The sequence below is a fragment of the Triticum aestivum genome, chromosome 3B, assembly GCF_018294505.1.
Source record: "Triticum aestivum cultivar Chinese Spring chromosome 3B, IWGSC CS RefSeq v2.1, whole genome shotgun sequence".
Lineage (NCBI taxonomy): Eukaryota > Viridiplantae > Streptophyta > Magnoliopsida > Poales > Poaceae > Triticum > Triticum aestivum.
Window position 1 is genome coordinate 129057850 of NC_057801.1, and position 19567 is coordinate 129077416.

The 19567-nt window shown below is 45.1% G+C and overlaps 1 protein-coding gene across 1 annotated transcript; it reads left to right on the forward strand.

Annotated features, from left to right (window-relative positions):
- Positions 1-10002: 10002 nt before the first annotated feature.
- LOC123068969 (protein FAR1-RELATED SEQUENCE 5) lies at positions 10003-18587 on the forward strand. Its single transcript, XM_044491677.1, has 9 exons — positions 10003-10267; positions 10374-10467; positions 10628-10796; positions 10871-11128; positions 11212-11929; positions 12023-12580; positions 16531-16969; positions 17059-17346; positions 17431-18587. Exons 3-7 carry the CDS (start codon positions 10779-10781, stop codon positions 16671-16673), a joined length of 1695 nt encoding a protein of 564 aa, XP_044347612.1. The 5' UTR covers positions 10003-10267; positions 10374-10467; positions 10628-10778; the 3' UTR covers positions 16674-16969; positions 17059-17346; positions 17431-18587.
- The last annotated feature ends 980 nt before the right edge of the window (positions 18588-19567 follow it).

Sequence of the window (19567 nt, forward strand, 5' to 3'; positions counted from 1 at the left end):
ACATTTGTACTCACGTTTGCCTATTTTATGTTTTTGCAGAGAGACTTCAGTCTCACTAGTATTTCCGCGTGGTCTTCGACGTTTAGCTTGTTACCTCAGCTACGATCTTGTGCCTCGGCAGGATCTGATAGATAGTCAGGCTTCTCAGCCTTTTTCATTTATAGATGTCTGTACTCAGACATGATAGCTTCCGCTTGTGCTTTGATTTGTATGCTCTGAATGTTGGGTCATGAGACCCATGTTTGTAATATCTCGCTCCTCGGAGCCTATTGAATAGATTACTTGAGTCATAGAGTCATGTTGTGATGCCATGTTGTATTTGCACATATCGAGCATATTGTGTGTATGTTATTGAAATGCTTGGTATGTGTGGGATCTGACCATCTAGTTGTTTATCTTTAGTAGCCTCTCTTACGGGGAAATGTCTCCTAGTGTTTCCACCGAGCCATGGTAGCTTGCTACTGCTCCGGAACACTTAGGCTGGCCGGCATGTGTCCTTCTTCGTTCCTGTGTCTGTCCCTTCGGGGAAATGTCACGCGGTGAATACCGGAGTCCTGTTAGCCCGCTACAGCCCGGTTCACCGGAGTCCTGCTAGCCCAGTGCTACAGCCTGGATTCACTCGCTGATGACCGACACGTTCGATGCTGGGTCATGGATGCCTGTCCCTGTAAGTCTGTGCCGCTTTGGGTTTACGACTAGCCATGTCAGCCCGGGCTCCTTATCATATGGATGCTAGCGACACTGTCATATACGTGTGCCAAAAGGCGCAAACGGTCCCGGGCAAAGGTAAGGCGACACCCGTGGGAATACCGTGCGTGAGGCCGCAAAGTGATATGAGGTGTTACATGCTAGATCGATGTGGCATTGAGTCGGGGTCCTGACATGCACACATCAAAATGTGTTACTTCCAACAAGTTGCTATCTTGTTCCATCTTATTGAAACCGAGGCTTTTCAGTCATCTTGCCTATGTGGTATGATTTGCATATCTCAAGTGATTCAAAATCAAGTGAGTCCGAACGGTCCATTTGCATGGAGTTTCTTCATGCATATACCAATAGACATGGTTCGCATGTCTCAAACTTTTCAAAAACGAGTGAGTCCAAAGATCCATCAACATGGAGCTTCTTCATGCGTTTATACCAATATGACTTACACAGCAGTGCCACAAGTAAGTGGTACTATCATTACTATCTTATATCTTTTGGCATGAAAATGTGTATCACTACGATCGAGATTCAATAAACCATTCATTTTATGTGTAAGACCATTGAAGGTATTATTCAAATAAACAGAGTAACCATTATTCTCCTTAAATGAATAACCGTATTGCGATAGACATAATCCAATCATGTCTATGCTCAACGCAAACACCAATCTCGGTGGTAGAGGGAGCGTGCGATGCTTGATCATATCAACCTTGGAAACACTTCCAACATATATCGTCAGCTCACCTTTAGCTAGTCTCCGTTTATTCCGTAGCTTTTATTTCGAGTTACTAATACTTAGCAACCAAACCGGTATCCAATACCCTGGTGCTACTAGGAGTACTAGTAAAGTACACATTAACATAATGTATATCCGATATACTTCTATCGACCTTGCCAGCCTTCTCATCTACCAAGTATCTAGGGTAGTGTTGCTCCAGTGGTTGTTCCCCTTATTACAGAAGCACTTAGTCTCGGGTTTGGGTTCAACCTCGGGTTTCTTCACTGGTGCAGCAGCTGATTTGCCGTTTCATGAAGTATCCCTTGTTGCACTTGCCCTTCTTGAAACTAGTGGTTTCACCAACCATCAACAATTGATGCTCCTTCTTGATTTCTACTTTTGCGGTGTCAAACATCGCGAATACCTCAAGGATCATCATATCTATCCCTGATATGTTATAGTTCATCACGAAGCTCTAGCAGCTTCGTGGCAATGACTTTGGGGAAACATCACTATCTCATTTGGAAGATCAACTCCCACTCGATTCAAGTGATTGTTGCACTCAGACAATCTGAGCACAAGCTCAACGATTGAGCTTTTCTCCCTTAGTTTGTAGGCTAAGAAAATTGTCGGAGGTCTCATACCTCTTGACATGGGCACGAGCCTGAAATCCCAATTTCAGCCCTCGAAGCATCTCATATGTTTCGCGATGTTTCGAAAACGTCTTTCGTGCCTCAACTCTAAACCGTTTAACTGAACTATCACGTAGTTATCAAGACGTGTATGTCCGATGTTCACAACATCCACAAACGACGTTTGGGGTTCAGCACACTGAGCGGTGCATTAAGGACATAAGCTTTCTACTGATCGCATAATCGCTACTATCAACTTTCAACTATAATTTTCTCTAGGAACATATCTAAACAGTAGAACTATAGCGTGAGCTACGACATAATTTGCAAAAGGTCTTTTGACTATGTTCAGGATAATTAAGCTCATCTTATGAACTCCCACTCAGATAGACATCCCTCTAGTCATCTAAGTGATTACATGATCCGAGTCAACTAGCCCGTGTCCGATCATCACGTGAGACGGACTAGTCATCATCGGTGAACATCTTCATGTTGATCGTATCTACCATACGACTCATGCTCGACCTTTCGGTCTCCGTGTTCCGAGGCCATGTCTGCACATGCTAGGCTCGTCAAGTTAACCCTAAGTGTTTTCGCTGTGTAAAACTGTCTTACACCCGTTGTATGTGAACGTAAGAATCCATCACACCCGATCATCACGTGGTGCTTAGAAGCGACGAACTGTAGCAACGGTGCACAGTTAGGGGAGAACACTTCTTGAAATTTTGTAAGGGATCATCTTATTTACTACCGTCATCCTAAGTAAACAAGATGCATAAACATGATAAACATCACATGCAATCAAATAGTGACATGATATGGCCAATATCATTTTGCTCCTTTTGATCTTCATCTTCGGGGCTCCATGATCATCATCGTCACCGGCATGACACCATGATCTCCATCATCATGATCTCCATCATCGTGTCTTCATGAAGTTGTCACGCCAACGACTACTTCTACTTCTATGACTAACGCGTTTAGCAATAAAGTAAAGTAAGTTACATGGCGTTCTTCAATGACGCACAGGTCATACAAAAAATAAAGACAACTCCTATGGCTCCTGCCAGTTGTCATACTCATCGACATGCAAGTCGTGAATCCTATTACAAGAACATGATCAATCTCATACATCACATATCATTCATCACATTCTTCTTGGCCATATCACATCACATAGCATACCCTGCAAAAACAAGTTAGACGTCCTCTAATTGTTGTTGCATGTTTTACGTGGCTGCTATGGGTTTCTAGCAAGAACGTTTCTTACCTACGCAAAACCACAACGTGATATGCCAATTGCTATTTACCCTTCATAAGGACCCTTTTCATCGAATCCGTTCCGACTAAAGTGGGAGAGACTGGCACCCGCTAGCCACCTTATGCACCAAGTGCATGTCAATCGGTGGAACCTGTCTCACGTAAGAGTACGTGTAAGGTCGGTCCGGGCCGCTTCATCCCACAATACCGTCGAAACAAGATTGGACTAGTAACGGTAAGCATATTGAACAACATCAACGCCCACAACTACTTTGTGTTCTACTCGTGCAAAGAATCTACGCAATAGACCTAGCTCATGATGCCACTGTTGGGGAACATAGCAGAAATTCAAAAAATTTCCTACGTATCACCAAGATCTATCTATGGAGAGACCAGCAACGAGTAGAAAGGAGAGTGCATCTACATACCCTTGTAGATCGCTAAGCGGAAGCGTTCAAGTGAACAGGGTTGATGGAGTCGTACTCGTCGTGATTCAAATCACCGATGATCAAGTGCCGAACGCACGGCACCTCCGCGTTCAACACACGTACATCCCGGTGACGTCTCCCAAGCCTTGATCCAGCAAGGAGAGAGGGAGAGGTTGAGGAAGACTCCATCCAGCAGCAGCACAACGGCGTGGTGATGGTGGAGGAGCGTGGCAATCCTGCAGGGCTTCGCCAAGCACCGCGGGAGAGGAGGAGTACTTGTGAGAGGGGGAGGGCTGCGCCAGAACTTCGTCTATAGCTCCCATGCGCCTCCCCACTATATATAGGGGTGGAGGGGCTGGTTTCTTGCCCTCCAAGTCCATTGGGGCGTTGGCCAAGGTGGGAGGAAAGAAATCTCATTATTTCCTTCCCCACGATTGTTATCCCCCTTTTTAGGGATCTTGATCTTATCCCTTCGGGATATGATCTTATTCCTTCTAAGGGGGGATCTTGGTGTGCCTTGACCAGGGGTGTGGGGCCTGGCCCCCACTACCCATGTCCATGTGGGTCCCCCCATGCAGGTGGGCCCCACTCCGGAACCTTCTAGAACCGTCCCGGTACAATACCGATATCGCCCGAAACTTTTCCGGTGACCAAAACAGGACATCCCATATATAAATCTTTACCTCCGGACCATTCCGGAACTCCTCGTGACGTCCGGGATCTCATCCGGGACTCCGAACAACATTCGGTAACCACATACAAGCTTCCTTTATAACCCTAGCGTCATCGAACCTTAAGTGTGTAGACCCTACGGGTTCGGGAGACATGTAGACATGACCGAGACGTTCTCCGGTCAATAACCAACAGCGGGATCTGGATACCCATGATGGCTCCCACATGTTCCACGATGATCTCATCGGATGAACCACGATGTCAAGGACTTAATCAATCCCGTATTCAATTCCCTTTGTCTATCGGTATGTTACTTGCCCAAGATTCGATCGTCGGTATCCAATACCTTGTTCAATCTCGTTACCGGGAAGTCACTTTACTCGTTCTGTAACACATCATCCCGTGATCAACTCCTTGGTCACATTGCGCATGTAATGATGTCCTACCGAGTGGGCCCAGAGATACCTCTCCATTTACACGGAGTGACAAATCCCAGTCTCGATCCGCATAAAACAATAGATACTTTCGGAGATACCTGTAGTGCACCTTTATAGTCACCCAGTTACGTTGTGACGTTTGATACACCCAAAGCACTCCTACGGTATCCAGGAGTTACACGCTCTCATGGTCAAAGGAAGAGATACTTGACATTGGCAAAGCTCTAGCAAATGAACTACACGATCTTTTGTGCTAGGCTTAGGATTGGGTCTTGTCCATCACATCATTCTCCTAATGATGTGATCCCGTTATCAATGACATCCAATGTCCATAGTCAGGAAACCATGACTATCCGTTGATCACAACGAGCTAGTCAACTAGAGGCTCACCAGGGACATATTGTGGTCTATGTATTCACACGTGTATTACGATTTCCGGATAATACAATTATAGCATGAATAAAAGACATTTATCATGAACATTGAAATATAATAATACTTTTATTATTGCCTCTAGGGCATATTTCTAACAAAAACGTCTTTGAAGTCCCGATTCTAAGCCGTTTAAGCATGGTGCACTAAACTATCAAGTAGTCATCCTTTTGAGCTAGCCAAACGTTCATAACGTCTGCATCTGCTCCTGCAATAGGTTTGTCACCTAGCGGTGCATTAAGGACATAATTCTTCTGTGCAGCAATGAGGATAAACCTCAGATCACGGATCCAATCCGCATCATTGCTACTAACATCTTTCAACACAATTTTCTCTAGGAACATATCAAAATAAACATATGAAAGCAACAATGCAAGCTATTGATCTACAACATAATTTGCAAAATACTACCAGGACTAAGTTCATGATAAATTTAAGTTCAATTAATCATATTACTTAAGAACTCCCACTTAGACAGACATCTCTCTAGTCATCTAAGTGATCACGTGATCCAAATCAACTAAACCATAACCGATCATCACGTGAGATGGAGTAGTTTTCAATGGTGAACATCACTATGTTGATCATATCTACTATATGATTCACGCTCGACCTTTCGGTCTCCGTGTTCCGAGGCCATATCTGCATATGCTAGGCTCGTCAAGTTTAACCTGAGTATTCCGCGTGTGCAAAACTGGCTTGCACCCGTTGTAGATGGACGTAGAGCTTATCACACCCGATCATCATGTGGTGTCTCGGCACGACGAACTTTGGCAACGGTGCATACTCAGGGAGAACACTACTTGATAATTTTAGTGAGAGATCATCTTAAAATGCTACCGTCAATCAAAGCAAGATAAGATGCATAAAGGATAAACATCACATGCAATCAATATAAGTGATATGATATGGCCATCATCATCTTGTGCTTGTGATCTCCATCTCCGAAGCACCGTCGTGATCACCATCGTCACCGACGCGACACCTTGATCTCCATCGTAGCATCGTTGTCGTTTACGCCATCTATTGATTCTACGACTATCGCTACCGCTTAGTGATAAAGTAAAGCAATTACAGGGCGTTTGCATTTCATACAATAAAGCGACAACCATATGGCTCCTGCCAGTTGCCGATAACTTCGGTTACAAAACATGATCATCTCATACAATAAAATATAGCATCACGTCTTGACCATATCACATCACAACATGCCCTGCAAAAACAAGTTAGACGTCCTCTACTTTGTTGTTGTAAATTTTACGTGGCTGCTACGGGCTTAGCAAGAACCGTTCTTACCTACGCATCAAAAACCACAACGATAGTTCGTCAAGTTAGTGTTGTTTTAACCTTCGCAAGGACCGGGCGTAGCCACACTCGATTCAGCTAAAGTGAGAGAGACAGACACCCGCCAGTCACCTTTAAGCACGAGTGCTCGTAACGGTGAAACCAGTCTCGCGTAAGCGTACGCGTAATGTCGGTCCGGGCCGCTTCATCTCACAATACCGCCGAACCAAAGTATGACATGCTGGTAAGCAGTATGACTTGTATCGCCCACAACTCACTTGTGTTCTACTCGTGCATATAACATCAACGCATAAAACCTAGGCTCGGATGCCACTGTTGGGGAACGTAGTAATTTCAAAAAAAAAATCCTACGCACACGCAAGATCATGGTGATGACATAGCAACGAGAGGGGAGAGTGTTGTCCACGTACCCTCGTAGACCGTAAGCGGAAGCGTTATGACAACGCGGTTGATGTAGTCGTACGTCTTCACGATCCGACCGATCCAAGCACCGAACGTACGGCACCTCTGAGTTCAGCACACGTTCAGCTCGATGACGATCCCCGGGCTCCGATCCAGCAAAGCGTCGGGGATGAGTTCCGTTAGCACGACGGCGTGGTGACGATGATGATGTTCTACCGGCGCAGGGCTTCGCCTAAACTCTGCGACGGTATGACCGAGGTGGAATATGGTGGAGGGGGGCACCGCACACGGCTAAGGAACGATCCGTAGATCAACTTGTGTGTCATGGGGTGCCCCCCTGCCCCCGTATATAAAGGATCAAGGGAGGAGGAGGCCGGCCCTAGGAGGAGGGCGCGCCAAGGGAGTCCTACTCCCACCGGGAGTAGGATTCCTTCTTTCCTAGTCCAACTAGGAGTCCTTCCATGTATTAGGAGTAGGAGACAAGGGGAAGAGAGAAGGGAAGGAAGGAGGGGGTGCGGCCCCTCCCCCTAGTCCAATTCGGACTAGGCCATGGGGGGGCGCGCGGCCTGCCCTAGGCAGCCCCTCTCTCTTTCCCGCAGGGCCCAATAAGGCCCAATACTTCTCCCCGGCGAATTCCCGTAACTCTCCGGTACTCCGAAAAATACCCGAATCACTCGGAACCTTTCCGAACTCCGAATATAGTCGTCCAATATATCGATCTTTACGTCTCGACCATTTCGAGACTCCTCGTCATGTCCCCGATCTCATCCGGGACTCCGAACTTCTTCGGTACATCAAAACTCATAATATAACTGTCATCGTAACGTTAAGCGTGCGGACCCTACGGGTTTGAGAACTATGTAGACATGACCTAGAACTATTCTCGGTCAATAACCAATAGCGGAACCTGGATGCCCATATTGGTTTCCTACATATTCTACGAAGATCTTTATCGGTCAAACCGCATAACAACATACGTTGTTCCCTTTGTCATCGGTATGTTACTTGCCCGAGATTCGATCGTCGGTATCTCAATACCTAGTTCAATCTCGTTACCGGCAAGTCTCTTTACTCGTTATGTAATGCATCATTCCGTAACCAACTCATTGGTCACATTGCTTGCAAAGCTTATATTGATGTGCATTACCGAGAGGGCCCAGAGATACCTCTCCGACAATCGGAGTGACAAAACCTAATCTCGAAATACGCCAACTCAACATGTACCTTCGGAGACACCTGTAGTACTCCTTTATAATCACCCAGTTACGTTGTGACGTTTGGTAGTACCCAAAGTGTTCCTCCGGTAAACGGGAGTTGCATAATCTCATAGTTACAGGAACATGTATAAGTCATGAAGAAAGCAATAGCAACATACTAAATGATCAAGTGCTAAGCTAACGGAATGGGTCAAGTCAATCACATCATTCTCCTAATGATGTGATCCCGTTAATCAAATGACAACTCTTTTGTCCATGGCTAGGAAACATAACCATCTCTGATAAACGAGCTAGTCAAGTAGAGGCATACTAGTGACACTATGTTTGTCTATGTATTCACACATGTATTATGTTTCCGGTTAATACAATTCTAGCATGAATAATAAACATTTATCATGAAATAAGGAAATAAATAATAACTTTATTATTGCCTCTAGGGCATATTTCCTTCAGCCATGCCTTGGAAGTGGATGCCCGGAGCGCACTACCACGAGGTCGGCTCCTTCTCAGTGCGCCGCCGTGCGACGACATTCACCTTGAGACCGCCGAGTGCTGAGCGCGACCGCATCTACCTGCCCATCGACCGTTGCCATCCCGGTCTCATGGTCGGACGTCAACATGCCGCACGGATGGCCTTTAAACCCATTGGAGCACCACCGGTGCCGGCAACATGCCATGCGGGAGGCGAAGATCCAGCGTTGTCGCACTCAGCTACAGGCCGACGTCGGTCTGTTGGAGTTGGGTCGGCCTCTTGGAGTTGCCCTTAGCACTCCTGAACGCTTGTTACACAAATTATGAATGGTACAGTTGTTGAGTGAGGCGTTTTGGCTCCCAGGATCATCTACACCTGCGTCGAGGATCTGTTGGAGTTGGGTCGCCCTCTTGGAGTTGCCCTTAGCACTCATGAACGCTTGTTACACAAATTGTGAATGGTACAGTTGTCGAGTGCGTTTTGGCTCCCAGGATCATCTGCACCTGCGCTGAGTAAAAATAAAAACAAATACAAGAAAAATTCAAAAGTTTCCAATTTTTTAGGCATGGTAGATAATTTGGTGTGTGATGTACGACCTAGATTTTAAATCATTTGGACATTTGAGTAGCTCTGGGCAAAAAAGACAAATTTGGGGTCTGTTAAATAGTGTACTATTCATATACTGTTCTGACCCAATTTGTCTTTTTTCTGAGAGCTACTCAATTGTACAAATGCTCTGAAATTTGGAACGCACCTCACGCACCAAATTGTCCACCTTTCATAATTTTTTTGGATTTTTTGAATTTTGTTATGAATTCTTGTTTGACCGGGTACAGATGAGCCCGGTCTCAGAATTGGATATTCGACGGTTGTCCCACTAATCAATCATTGAAAAAGTGCGGAGGTCCATATTTCAATTGTTCATGCAAAGAAACAAAATCAATTCATGGTAATGCATTTTGAAAAGCAAACGACTGCACGGTAGGGCCACTAAATTGAAATGGTTGCTGTGTAAGCAGCTGCGGTTCGTAAAGCCATGGTCCAAGGTACTCAAAAATAACTTGTTGAATAGGAGACGCTAGCGGCCGTATATCCTGCAGCGTTTCAGCGGAGTGGAAGTATGTCAGTGCCTCAACCCAAGCGCATGCGACGCAAACCTTGCAGTCAAACGATTCCACCTTTGACCTTCTCAGCAGATGGACTACTCGCTTGCCGTTTTTTGCACCTGCGGCGCAAAGCCAGCCCGTCTGACCTATGGACCGACCACCGACGTCAACCTTGGCCTTGCGTTCACGGGCGAGGGTAAGCCACAGTAACCCGTGAGTGATCTGTGACGACTGACTAGTCATCTGACCGACCCTCCACGCAAAACACCCCCAGCAGCCCCTTTCTTCCTCGATCCACCTTAGTGCAGGGTAGGGTTCTTGTGACCGCCGCCGACCTTGCGCTCCGATCTAGCCGTCTGCTACCAGACCTCTACGTCGACACCGCCTCCACCGCATGGTAGGTGGCATGGCTTCTCCGCCCCGGACAAACCTTGGCTTCCCTCAACCAGACGAAGGAATCGAGCTACGAGGACGTCAGGTTAGTTGCCATCAGCATATGCAACGGGATTCATCTTGCTTTTTTCGCTGACCTCAAGTAATCTCAGTGCCATTAAAATGTTCCTTTACCTCCTGGTGCATCTTAGAATTTAGACGATGACGAACACCATGTATCGATCCCAATGTGGCGGAGTACATCTACAAATGGCGTAAGAGACAGAGTCGCCCCAATAGCAGCAGGTGAATATCAGGATTGTATTTTTTTTCAGCTTACTATACGGAAACAGGATAACATATGCGGCACAAATTCATCCATTGATATGTTTACGTAATATGTGATCATTCTGATAGATGTTACAACCTGAATAACAGAGTTTCATCTGAATAAAAATGTCTACAGAAGAAGAGAAAATACGTTCAGATCCACCTGACCGATGTAACGGCCCGGAAGTCGAGATCACGGATGAAGTAGAAGAACCAAAGAGTGAGCATGGGACACCCATCGGGGAGAATGCAACAACAACAGTAGTCGAGGAAGACAACACTGAAGGATGGATCAGAAGACAAAGGTACACATTTTCGTTAAGAGCGTGGTGTAAAATTATGACCTCTGATAATCTGGTAACAATCTTATATTGCTCAGAAACCGCAAGGGGAAAGCCTTCAGGGTTCCGACAGGAGATTGCGGTGGACACTTGGAGAGAGCACTCAGGGATGCTGGCAAGGAAGGGAAGAAAGTGTATTCCAGCCATGCAAGGGGATGGAATTCAACTCCGAGCAGGAGGCATATCAATTCTACAACGCTTATTCATGGGAGATCGGTTTTGGAATCAGGCATGGCAACAAGTACATAAATAAGCATGGATACAAGTCCAAGCAAGACCTTCTATGCTCCTGCGAGGTGAGTTTCAATATGATACATTTGCACCTTAGTAGAACAATTTTCACAGAAGCAAAATCATTGAATTGTTCATATTATTACAGGGTTCTTGCAAAAAATCAGACACAAAGTCATCTCGAACCAACTGCCCCGCCATGGTTAGACTGAACAGAACTGACGACGACAGATGGTATTATGCCAACGTGGTACTAGAGCACAACCACAGAATGGCTGATACTGTTGGTGAAAGGAAGACATTGAAGTGTCACAAGTACGTGGACTCATCTATCAAGGAGATTGTTAGGCACTTGCGTGCTAACAATGTGTCTCTTACTAAGGTCTATGGAGTGATGGCTGATATTCATGGTTCCTACGAAGACGTGCCATTCCGCAAAAGGTCTCTGAAGTCAATGTGTTCATCAATTGCTCATGAACACAGTCAAGATGACATTAGCAAGACCCTAGCCCTTTTTTCAAGGATGCAAGCAGAGAACTCTGGATTCTTTTTTGCAGTCAAAACTGACGAAGAAAGAAGGGTTTCTGGTTTGTTTAGGTGTCACCAAAAGAGTAGGGAGGATTACAGTTGTTTCGGCGATGCAGTAATGTTTGACACAACCTATAAGAGCAACTTGTCCTTTTCGAAAAATAAGAGCAACTTGTACGAGATGCCGGTTGGTATGTTCGTCGGCGTCAACAACCACTACCAATGCTGCATTTTTGGTTGTGTTTTTCTCCGTGAAGAGACTGTAGATTCTTTCAAGTGGGCTTTTGAAACTTTCCTATCTGCAATGGACAACAAACAGCCTTTGACTATATTGACAGGTAACTAGGAATGAAAAATGAGCATTTGTGTATATCTAACATATATTTTATCATACTGGTTCTCATCAAAAATTTGAATTTCCTCTTTAACAGACCAAAGCAGGCAAATGGAGTGTGCTATCTCTGCCGTCATGGATTCTTCGACACACGTCTGGTGTAAATGGCATGTGTTGAAGAAGATGAGGGAGAAAATTGGTAGTATGTATAGGAATGGTACACCTTTTCGCAATGACTTCAACATGCTCATCAATGAGATGATGACAGAACAGGAGTTTGAAAAGGAGTGGGAGGAAATAACTCTGCATTACGGGCTTGAAACAAACTCATTCATGAAACAAGTGTATGAAGTCAGACACAAATGGGCGAAGCCGTATCTGAAGGGGAATTTCTGCGCTAAAATGTGCAGCACCCAGCGAAGTGAGTGCATGAAGAATGTCCTGAAATCATATGTTTCTCGGTCTGCACCAATCAATTGCTTTTGGAGGGATTCGATCTCTCGGGAGGAGGTCATCGCTTTTGGAGGGATTCAAGATCCGGTGTCCAAGGGGCGCCGGATGAGTGGACGACTCCAAAGCCAGCCTGACGTGGACGATATTCAGCAGCGGTGCGCCATGAGGGCGGCCAAGCTTCGTGACGTCGAGGTCACTACTGGTATGTCGGTCAATACATCTAATTCCATTTTGCATTTCTCAAATGATGATATTGTTAAGAATGCAAATCAATTAGGTGTTTCGTTGGGTAGTAATGACACTGAAATTTCTAATTCTGTTAATGATCTTTTAGACCTAGAGGCTGAGTGGGCCTTAGAGATGATCCGTAATATTGCGGCTGTCAAACCTATGAGTGATTCTGAGGTTGATGCGCTCGGGGTGAGGGTGTTAGATAACTTTTGTGCGGATCTTATGCAACCTTCTACTGATGAGGATGTTCAGGCTGAGTCTACCGAAATAGTGTTGGCTAGCCCGTCTGAGACTGGTTGTGAGGACCAGTTGCAGAATCAAACGATCCCCAAGCGCAAGTGGAAACGGAAGGTCTACCCGGTTTCCGCTGTGCGTAGGAGTGCTAGGATACGTACGGCAACAAAATTCCATGATGAAATATGAAAGGAATATTCTGGAATAGCAGAGGTCTAAAGGACTTGGCTAAAAGAAGGTTTCTTTCTGAGGCGTCTGTCGAGCATTGTTTAGATTTCATAGCTCTATCGGAGACGGGTAGAGATAACTTTGCACCTCAATTTCTAAATACTCTTTCGGGAGGTATAGATTTCGATTGGCATTGCTTACCACCGAGAGGGAGGTCGGGTGGAATCCTTCTCGGTGTGATGCGCTTGAGGTTCGCAGTGTGGTCATGGGAGACTTTGCTGTCAAGTTTAGGGTGCGATCGAAGGTTGATGGGTTTAATTGGGCTCTTGTCGCGGTGTATGGTGCTGCACAGCCCGAGCTCAAGCCTGAGTTCTTGGCTGATCTTGTTCGGATTTGTGGCTCCGAGCAGTTGCCCATCCTGGTGGGGGTGATTTCAATATTATTAGGCGGCGTGAGGATAAGAACAATGATAATTTTGATGGACGATGGTCGTTCATGTTTAACACTATCATTGAAAGTCTGGACCTGAGAGAAATTGAGCTCTCGGGTAGAAAGTTTACCTGGGCGAACGCGATGCCAAATCCGACGTATGAGAAGTTGGACCGAGTGTTGGCTAGCGTTGATTGGGAACAGAAGTTTCCCCTGGTGACTGTCCAGGCCTTGTCCCGTGGTATTTCTGACCATACGCCTTTATTTGTCGACTCTGGTGAACCCACGCACCTGGGGAACAAAAATGTGTTCTCTTTTGAGATGGCTTGGTTTGAAAGAGATGGCTTCCTGGATCTTGTGGCCAGAGAGTGGGCTAAGGATTCAGGAGGGAGGACCGCGCTTCAGCGCTGGCAAAATAAGATTAGGCATTTGGGGAGTTTCCTACGTGGGTGGGCTAAGCATCTGAGCGGGATTTATAAGGCCGAAAAGGAAAAGCTCCTTGTCCTTATACAGTCTCTGGATGTAAAAGCGGAAACCACGATACTGCCGGTTGCGGAGCTGCATACCAAGCTAGAGGCGGAATTGCGGCTCAAAGAACTTCTTAGAGAAGAAGAGTTGAAGTGGGCGTTGCGGGACAAGGTCCGGCGTGTTGTCCAGGGGGACGCGAACACACAATTCTTTCACATGATCGCTAACGGTAAGCATCGAAAGAAGAGGATCTTTCAGCTTGAGCAAGATGAGGGTACGATTGTAGGACAGGATAACCTAAAATTGTACATAACCGAATACTATAAGAAGCTGTTTGGCCCTCCAGAAGAGAACTATGTGTCTCTGGACGAGTCAAGGGTTGAGGATATTCCTCAGCTTACTTCGATGGAGAATGATATTCTTGCGGCTCCTTTCTCGGAGAGTGAGGTGCTCGAGGCCATCTCGCAAATGAAGAATAACAAGGCGCCGGGACCTGATGGTTTCCCAGCGGAGTTTTATAAGAAGTGCTGGCATATCATTAAAGGGGATTTGTTGCCTATGTTTAATGACTTGTTTGCTAGACAGCTTCATTTATTTCAGCTAAATTTTGGAACGATTGCCCATCTTCCTAAGAAAACAGAGGCTGTGAGGATTGAGCAATTCAGGCCAATCTGTCTTCTTAATGTCAGTTTCAAAATTTTCACCAAGGTCGGGACCAATAGACTCACACAGATTGCGCATACTGTTGTGCAGCCTATCCAGTCTGCTTTCATGCCGGACAGGAATATCCTTGAGGGGGTAGTGGTCCTTCATGAAACGCTCCATGAAATCCACATGAAAAAACTGGATGGGGTTGTTTTCAAAGTGGATTTCGAAAAAGCGTACGACAAAGTCAAATGGCCATTCCTTCAGCAAGCCCTGCGCATGAAGGGTTTTGATGAGGCTTGGCGACGCCAGGTAGAATCCTTTCCGCAAAAAGGGAGTGTTGGAATTAAAGTAAATGATGATATTGGGCACTATTTCCAGACACATAAAGGTCTGCGGCAAGGAGATCCAATGTCCCCTGTTTTGTTCAACATTGTGGTTGACATGTTGGCAATCCTAATTGGTTGGGAAAAGGAGGCCGGTCAGGTGGGAGGCTTGGTGCCCAACCTAGTTGATGGGGGAGTGTCCATCTTACAGTACGCTGATGATACTATCATCTTTATGGAGCATGAACTGGCAAAAGCGAGAAATATGAAGCTGGTGCTTTGCTTATTTGAACAATTGTCTGGGTTAAAGATTAACTTTCATAAAAGTGAATTGTTCTGTTTTGGTAGAGCCAAGGAGGAACAGGAGGCTTATAGGCAATTGTTCGGATGTGAATTAGGAGCTTTACCTTTCACTTACTTAGGTATACCTATTCACCATCGTAAGCTTACAAACCGAGAGTGAAAATGCATTGAGGATCGGTTTGAAAAGAAACTGAGTTGCTGGAAGGGAAAACTTATGTCATATGGAGGCCGGTTAATTCTTATTAATTCGGTACTTACGAGTATGCTGATGTTCCTATTATCTTTCTTTGAGGTTCCAGTTGGGGTTAGGAAACGACTGGACTTTTACCGATCAAGATTTTTTTGGCAGAGTGATGAACTTAAGAGAAAGTATAGACTCGCCAAGTGGGATGTCATTTGTAGACCTAAGGACCAAGGGGGGTTGGGTATCGAAAATCTTGAGGTCAAGAACAGATGCCTACTTAGTAAGTGGCTGTATAAGCTTTCGGGTCCGACTGATGCAACTTGGGCGCAGATTCTTCGTAACAAGTATCTGCAGTCCAAAACTTTGTCCCAGGTGACAATGAGACCAACTGATTCGCCGTTTTGGAAGGGGCTTATGAGAGTCAAGGTCACCTTCTTTAATAGAACAAAGTTTATTGTCGGTGATGGAAATGGCACATGTTTCTGGGAGGACACCTGGCTGGGTGATGCACTATTAGCAATTCAGTACCCAACATTATATCGAATTGTCCAGCGACATGATGCGCTAGTTGCAACGGTTATGCAGTCCACTCCCCTTAATATTCAGTTTCGGCGGGTGCTTGCTGGTGCGAGATGGGAAGCTTGGCTCCATCGTAGACTAATGGAAGTTCAGCTAGCGCAACAGCCTGATCAGCTAAGGTGGAAGCTTACTAGGAACGGACAATTTACTGTCAAGTCGATGTACACCGATGTCATCAATTCCACGGTCATTCCTAGCACCAGACATGTTTGGAAAGTTAAAGTGCCTTTGAAAATTAAGGTGTTTATGTGGTTTGTCCATAAACAGGTAATCTTAACAAAAGACAACTTGGTCAAGCGCAATTGGACTGGATCTACTAGGTGTAGCTTCTGTGATCAGGACGAGACCATTAAGCATCTCTTCCTTGATTGTCCTTTGGCGAGAATTTTGTGGCGCACTGTGCAAATTGCTTTTAACATTACTCCTTCGAGTACGGTCGGGTCGTTATTTCGAATGTGGCTGGATGGGATAGAGTCCGAAACAGCTAGACATATTCGTGTAGGAGTGTATGCATTGTTATGGGCAATTTGGAACTGCAGAAATGATTTGGTCTTTAACAGAATAACTACTATTCATTTTTTGCAGGTTTTATTCCGTGCTACGGCGCTGATCCGTATGTGGTCCTTACTCACTCCGACGGAGGCCAGGGAGCGTTTGGTTACTGGATCAGCCTGGTGGGAGATGGTAGCGCGGGATATCTTCAACCGGTTTGGATGGCGGTCATATAATAGGATAGGCAATTAGTTTTCCTATCTTTATTTTGCCTGCCGGTTGTGGCTTGATGGCCTTTTCCTGTTTTAGCGTCGAGGCTCTGTGTGAGCTCGCCTTCATTTTATTTCAAAACTCTATGACATTGTTGAACCTATTTTATTTATTTAAGTGGCCGTATGCATCGTTCTGATGCAAAGGCCGGGGAGTCCCCCTTTTCAAAAAAAAACTAATCAATTGCTTTGTCCATCAGTACACAAAGTTGTACGCCGACAGATGTGCTGAAGAAGATTTCGAGCACGGACACATGAACAAGGTGATATAACTTGCTCTCAAAAGATACGCATGTATTCTTTTTGTTCAAAAACTTCTAGAAAATTATAAAATGCGCATTTAAATTTTCAGGATCAGAAGATAATAAGATCCAATGTTCTTATTGAGAGGCAGGCATCTGAGGTTTACACCAGGGCAATTTTCAAGTTGTTTTCACTAGAGCTATTTCAGTCGGGATCTTTCCATGTTAAGGGCAATCACGTTGACGGAAAGATTGTCATAGAACATGCTGACGCTGAGAGGAGGCAGCGTTGGTGCAAAGTGGTGTATGAGGTGAATGTTGATAGGGAGAGTGATATGTACTCATGCGAGTGCGGAATGTTCGAGCACTCTGGGTTGCTTTGTCGTCATATCTTGAAGGTAATACAATTATTTTTCTGATGGTGTGCGTTGTTAACGAGTTAGCTGACACAATACTGATCAGTGATTATGATGTGTGTTTAGGTCATGGTGCACGTTGGTGCCCGACAAATTCCTAGTAGATACATTATGAAGAGATGGACAAAAGATGCCAGGGACAATCTTCCAGAACACTTGAAAACTTATCAGAAGGATGTGAGCATGCAAGTGTCGAAGACTTTCAGGCACAACATTATTTATGTTAAAGCATTGGAGATCGTTAAGTTGGCTAACAAGGGTGTTGATCATTTCCAGCATGGGCTGGCCGCCCTTGATACATTGAAAAAGGAATTGGAGTCAATTGAAGTAGTTCAAGAAACAGTTCATGGCACCCGCAGTGCAGTCGCCGTGAATAATAAACCAGATCAACCAAACATCAACCATAAAGATCCTGAGTCTGGAAACCCAACCGTAGTTACCAAGAGATCGGCGCACAATTCAAAGCAAGGTCTTGCTAATGCACAACCGCAAACAGGAGATGAATTCCATGAAACCACGGAATTATTTCCTCCCGAGAAGAAGGCCAGCAAGGGAAGACCAAAAACAAAGCGCTTCAAGGCAGCAGGTGATAGTGCAACCAGAACAAACAAGTGTGCAATATGTGGATCAAAGGACCATTTCACAAGGTCTTGCCCTTGCCACCTGGTGGGTCCAGTTACCTCAAGCGATTCAGAGGAGGACAATTTCAACCAAGAAGAAGAACGTGATGATCAAGATAAGGATGTTGAGGTGGAAGAAACACATGTCAGCATGGGAAGTCAGAGAGGAAGTGGGAGCATGACTGGCAAGACAAACAACCAATCTGCAAAGAGGAGGTGCAAAAACTGTGGGTTGGAAGGGCACTATACTCCTAAGTGTCCAACATATGATGGCCCCAAGAAGCCTCCGAAGGAGGTGACCTGCAAGAAATGCTTCCTTGGCGGTCACTATGCATCGACATGCGGAGGAGAGTCGTCTTACAAGCGTAAGCGCTAGTAATAAAAAATGGCAGGCAAATAACGACTGCCTTATGATCCGTAATGATTAGTTCCATTTCCATGTCGTGAAGGACCTAAATTTGTGGAATTGCTTAATTTTTATTTTGGGGCAGTAGCTCCATCCAGACAATTTAGTTTTAATTCGTGCTATTTGTAATTTGGATCCCATCATGCTTATTTGGATTCGCGTTACTGTTTCTGTTATTTTGCAATTGACACTATATATCTCGCCTACTACTAAGACATATTGTCTGTTTCATTGCATGCCCCTGATGTCGGATGGGCGCGATGAATCATCATCTTGTCCTGTCATCATGATTTGAAACCAGAGTGCTCAAAGAGCTCATTCGGATACTTTGTTTCCCAGGGTTCTACATCTCATATATTTAAGACAACTGATGCCAACCAATTTTCCAGGTGACAAATAGAAAATACAGTCATCAAAGAACTGGCCAGTCATACAATCTCTGATTTCTTCTTAAGGTCTAATTCCAAGTTAACATTGTGTACCTTCATAAGTCTGATGGCAAACTCGGCGAGGTTTATTCCGATTCAAATTCAGAACCTACACGGAAGAACATACGGCGAGCTTCCTGTATTCTGTTTGAGCTGTGTGAAGTTTGGCACTTGGCTCTATGTATAGCACGAGACTTTATTGTAGATGGCTTGGTACAACTAGCTTAATGGTTTTGCTCGGTGCTTTAGTTGCAGCTCTAACACGTACAAAGATAACTTGTACCAAACTTTGAGATTGGGAAGTTCACAACCTGCAGACTAGTCTGTCAACAAGCGCATCGATGTCAACGTTAAAAAATGGCAAGCTGATAAGAAGCATACCGGCATGTCAGAAAGTTCACATGGGCCTGAATTTGCAGAACTTTTTGGCATCATCCCAAAGAGGCAATACCAGAAGCAGCAGGACAGCCTGCCAGAAAGCAAAGTAAACATGCATAGTTTCACCAAAATAGCAATGTGATGGTACTGTCAATTTGGAAAGCAAAACCAAAGGTATCCATTCATAACATGGAACCTTTAGAGCATGGCCTGAAGCCTATATAGAAAGAAGCCACTGTACCAGCCACATATAGATTGCATATTCGCTAAATGAGGGAAAAAGAACCTTTTTCACTTTTAGGAGCGAATCTCAAAGCACTTGAAGGGTGCCGATTCAGGTGACGCCATTGTCACAACTCACCAAAACCACA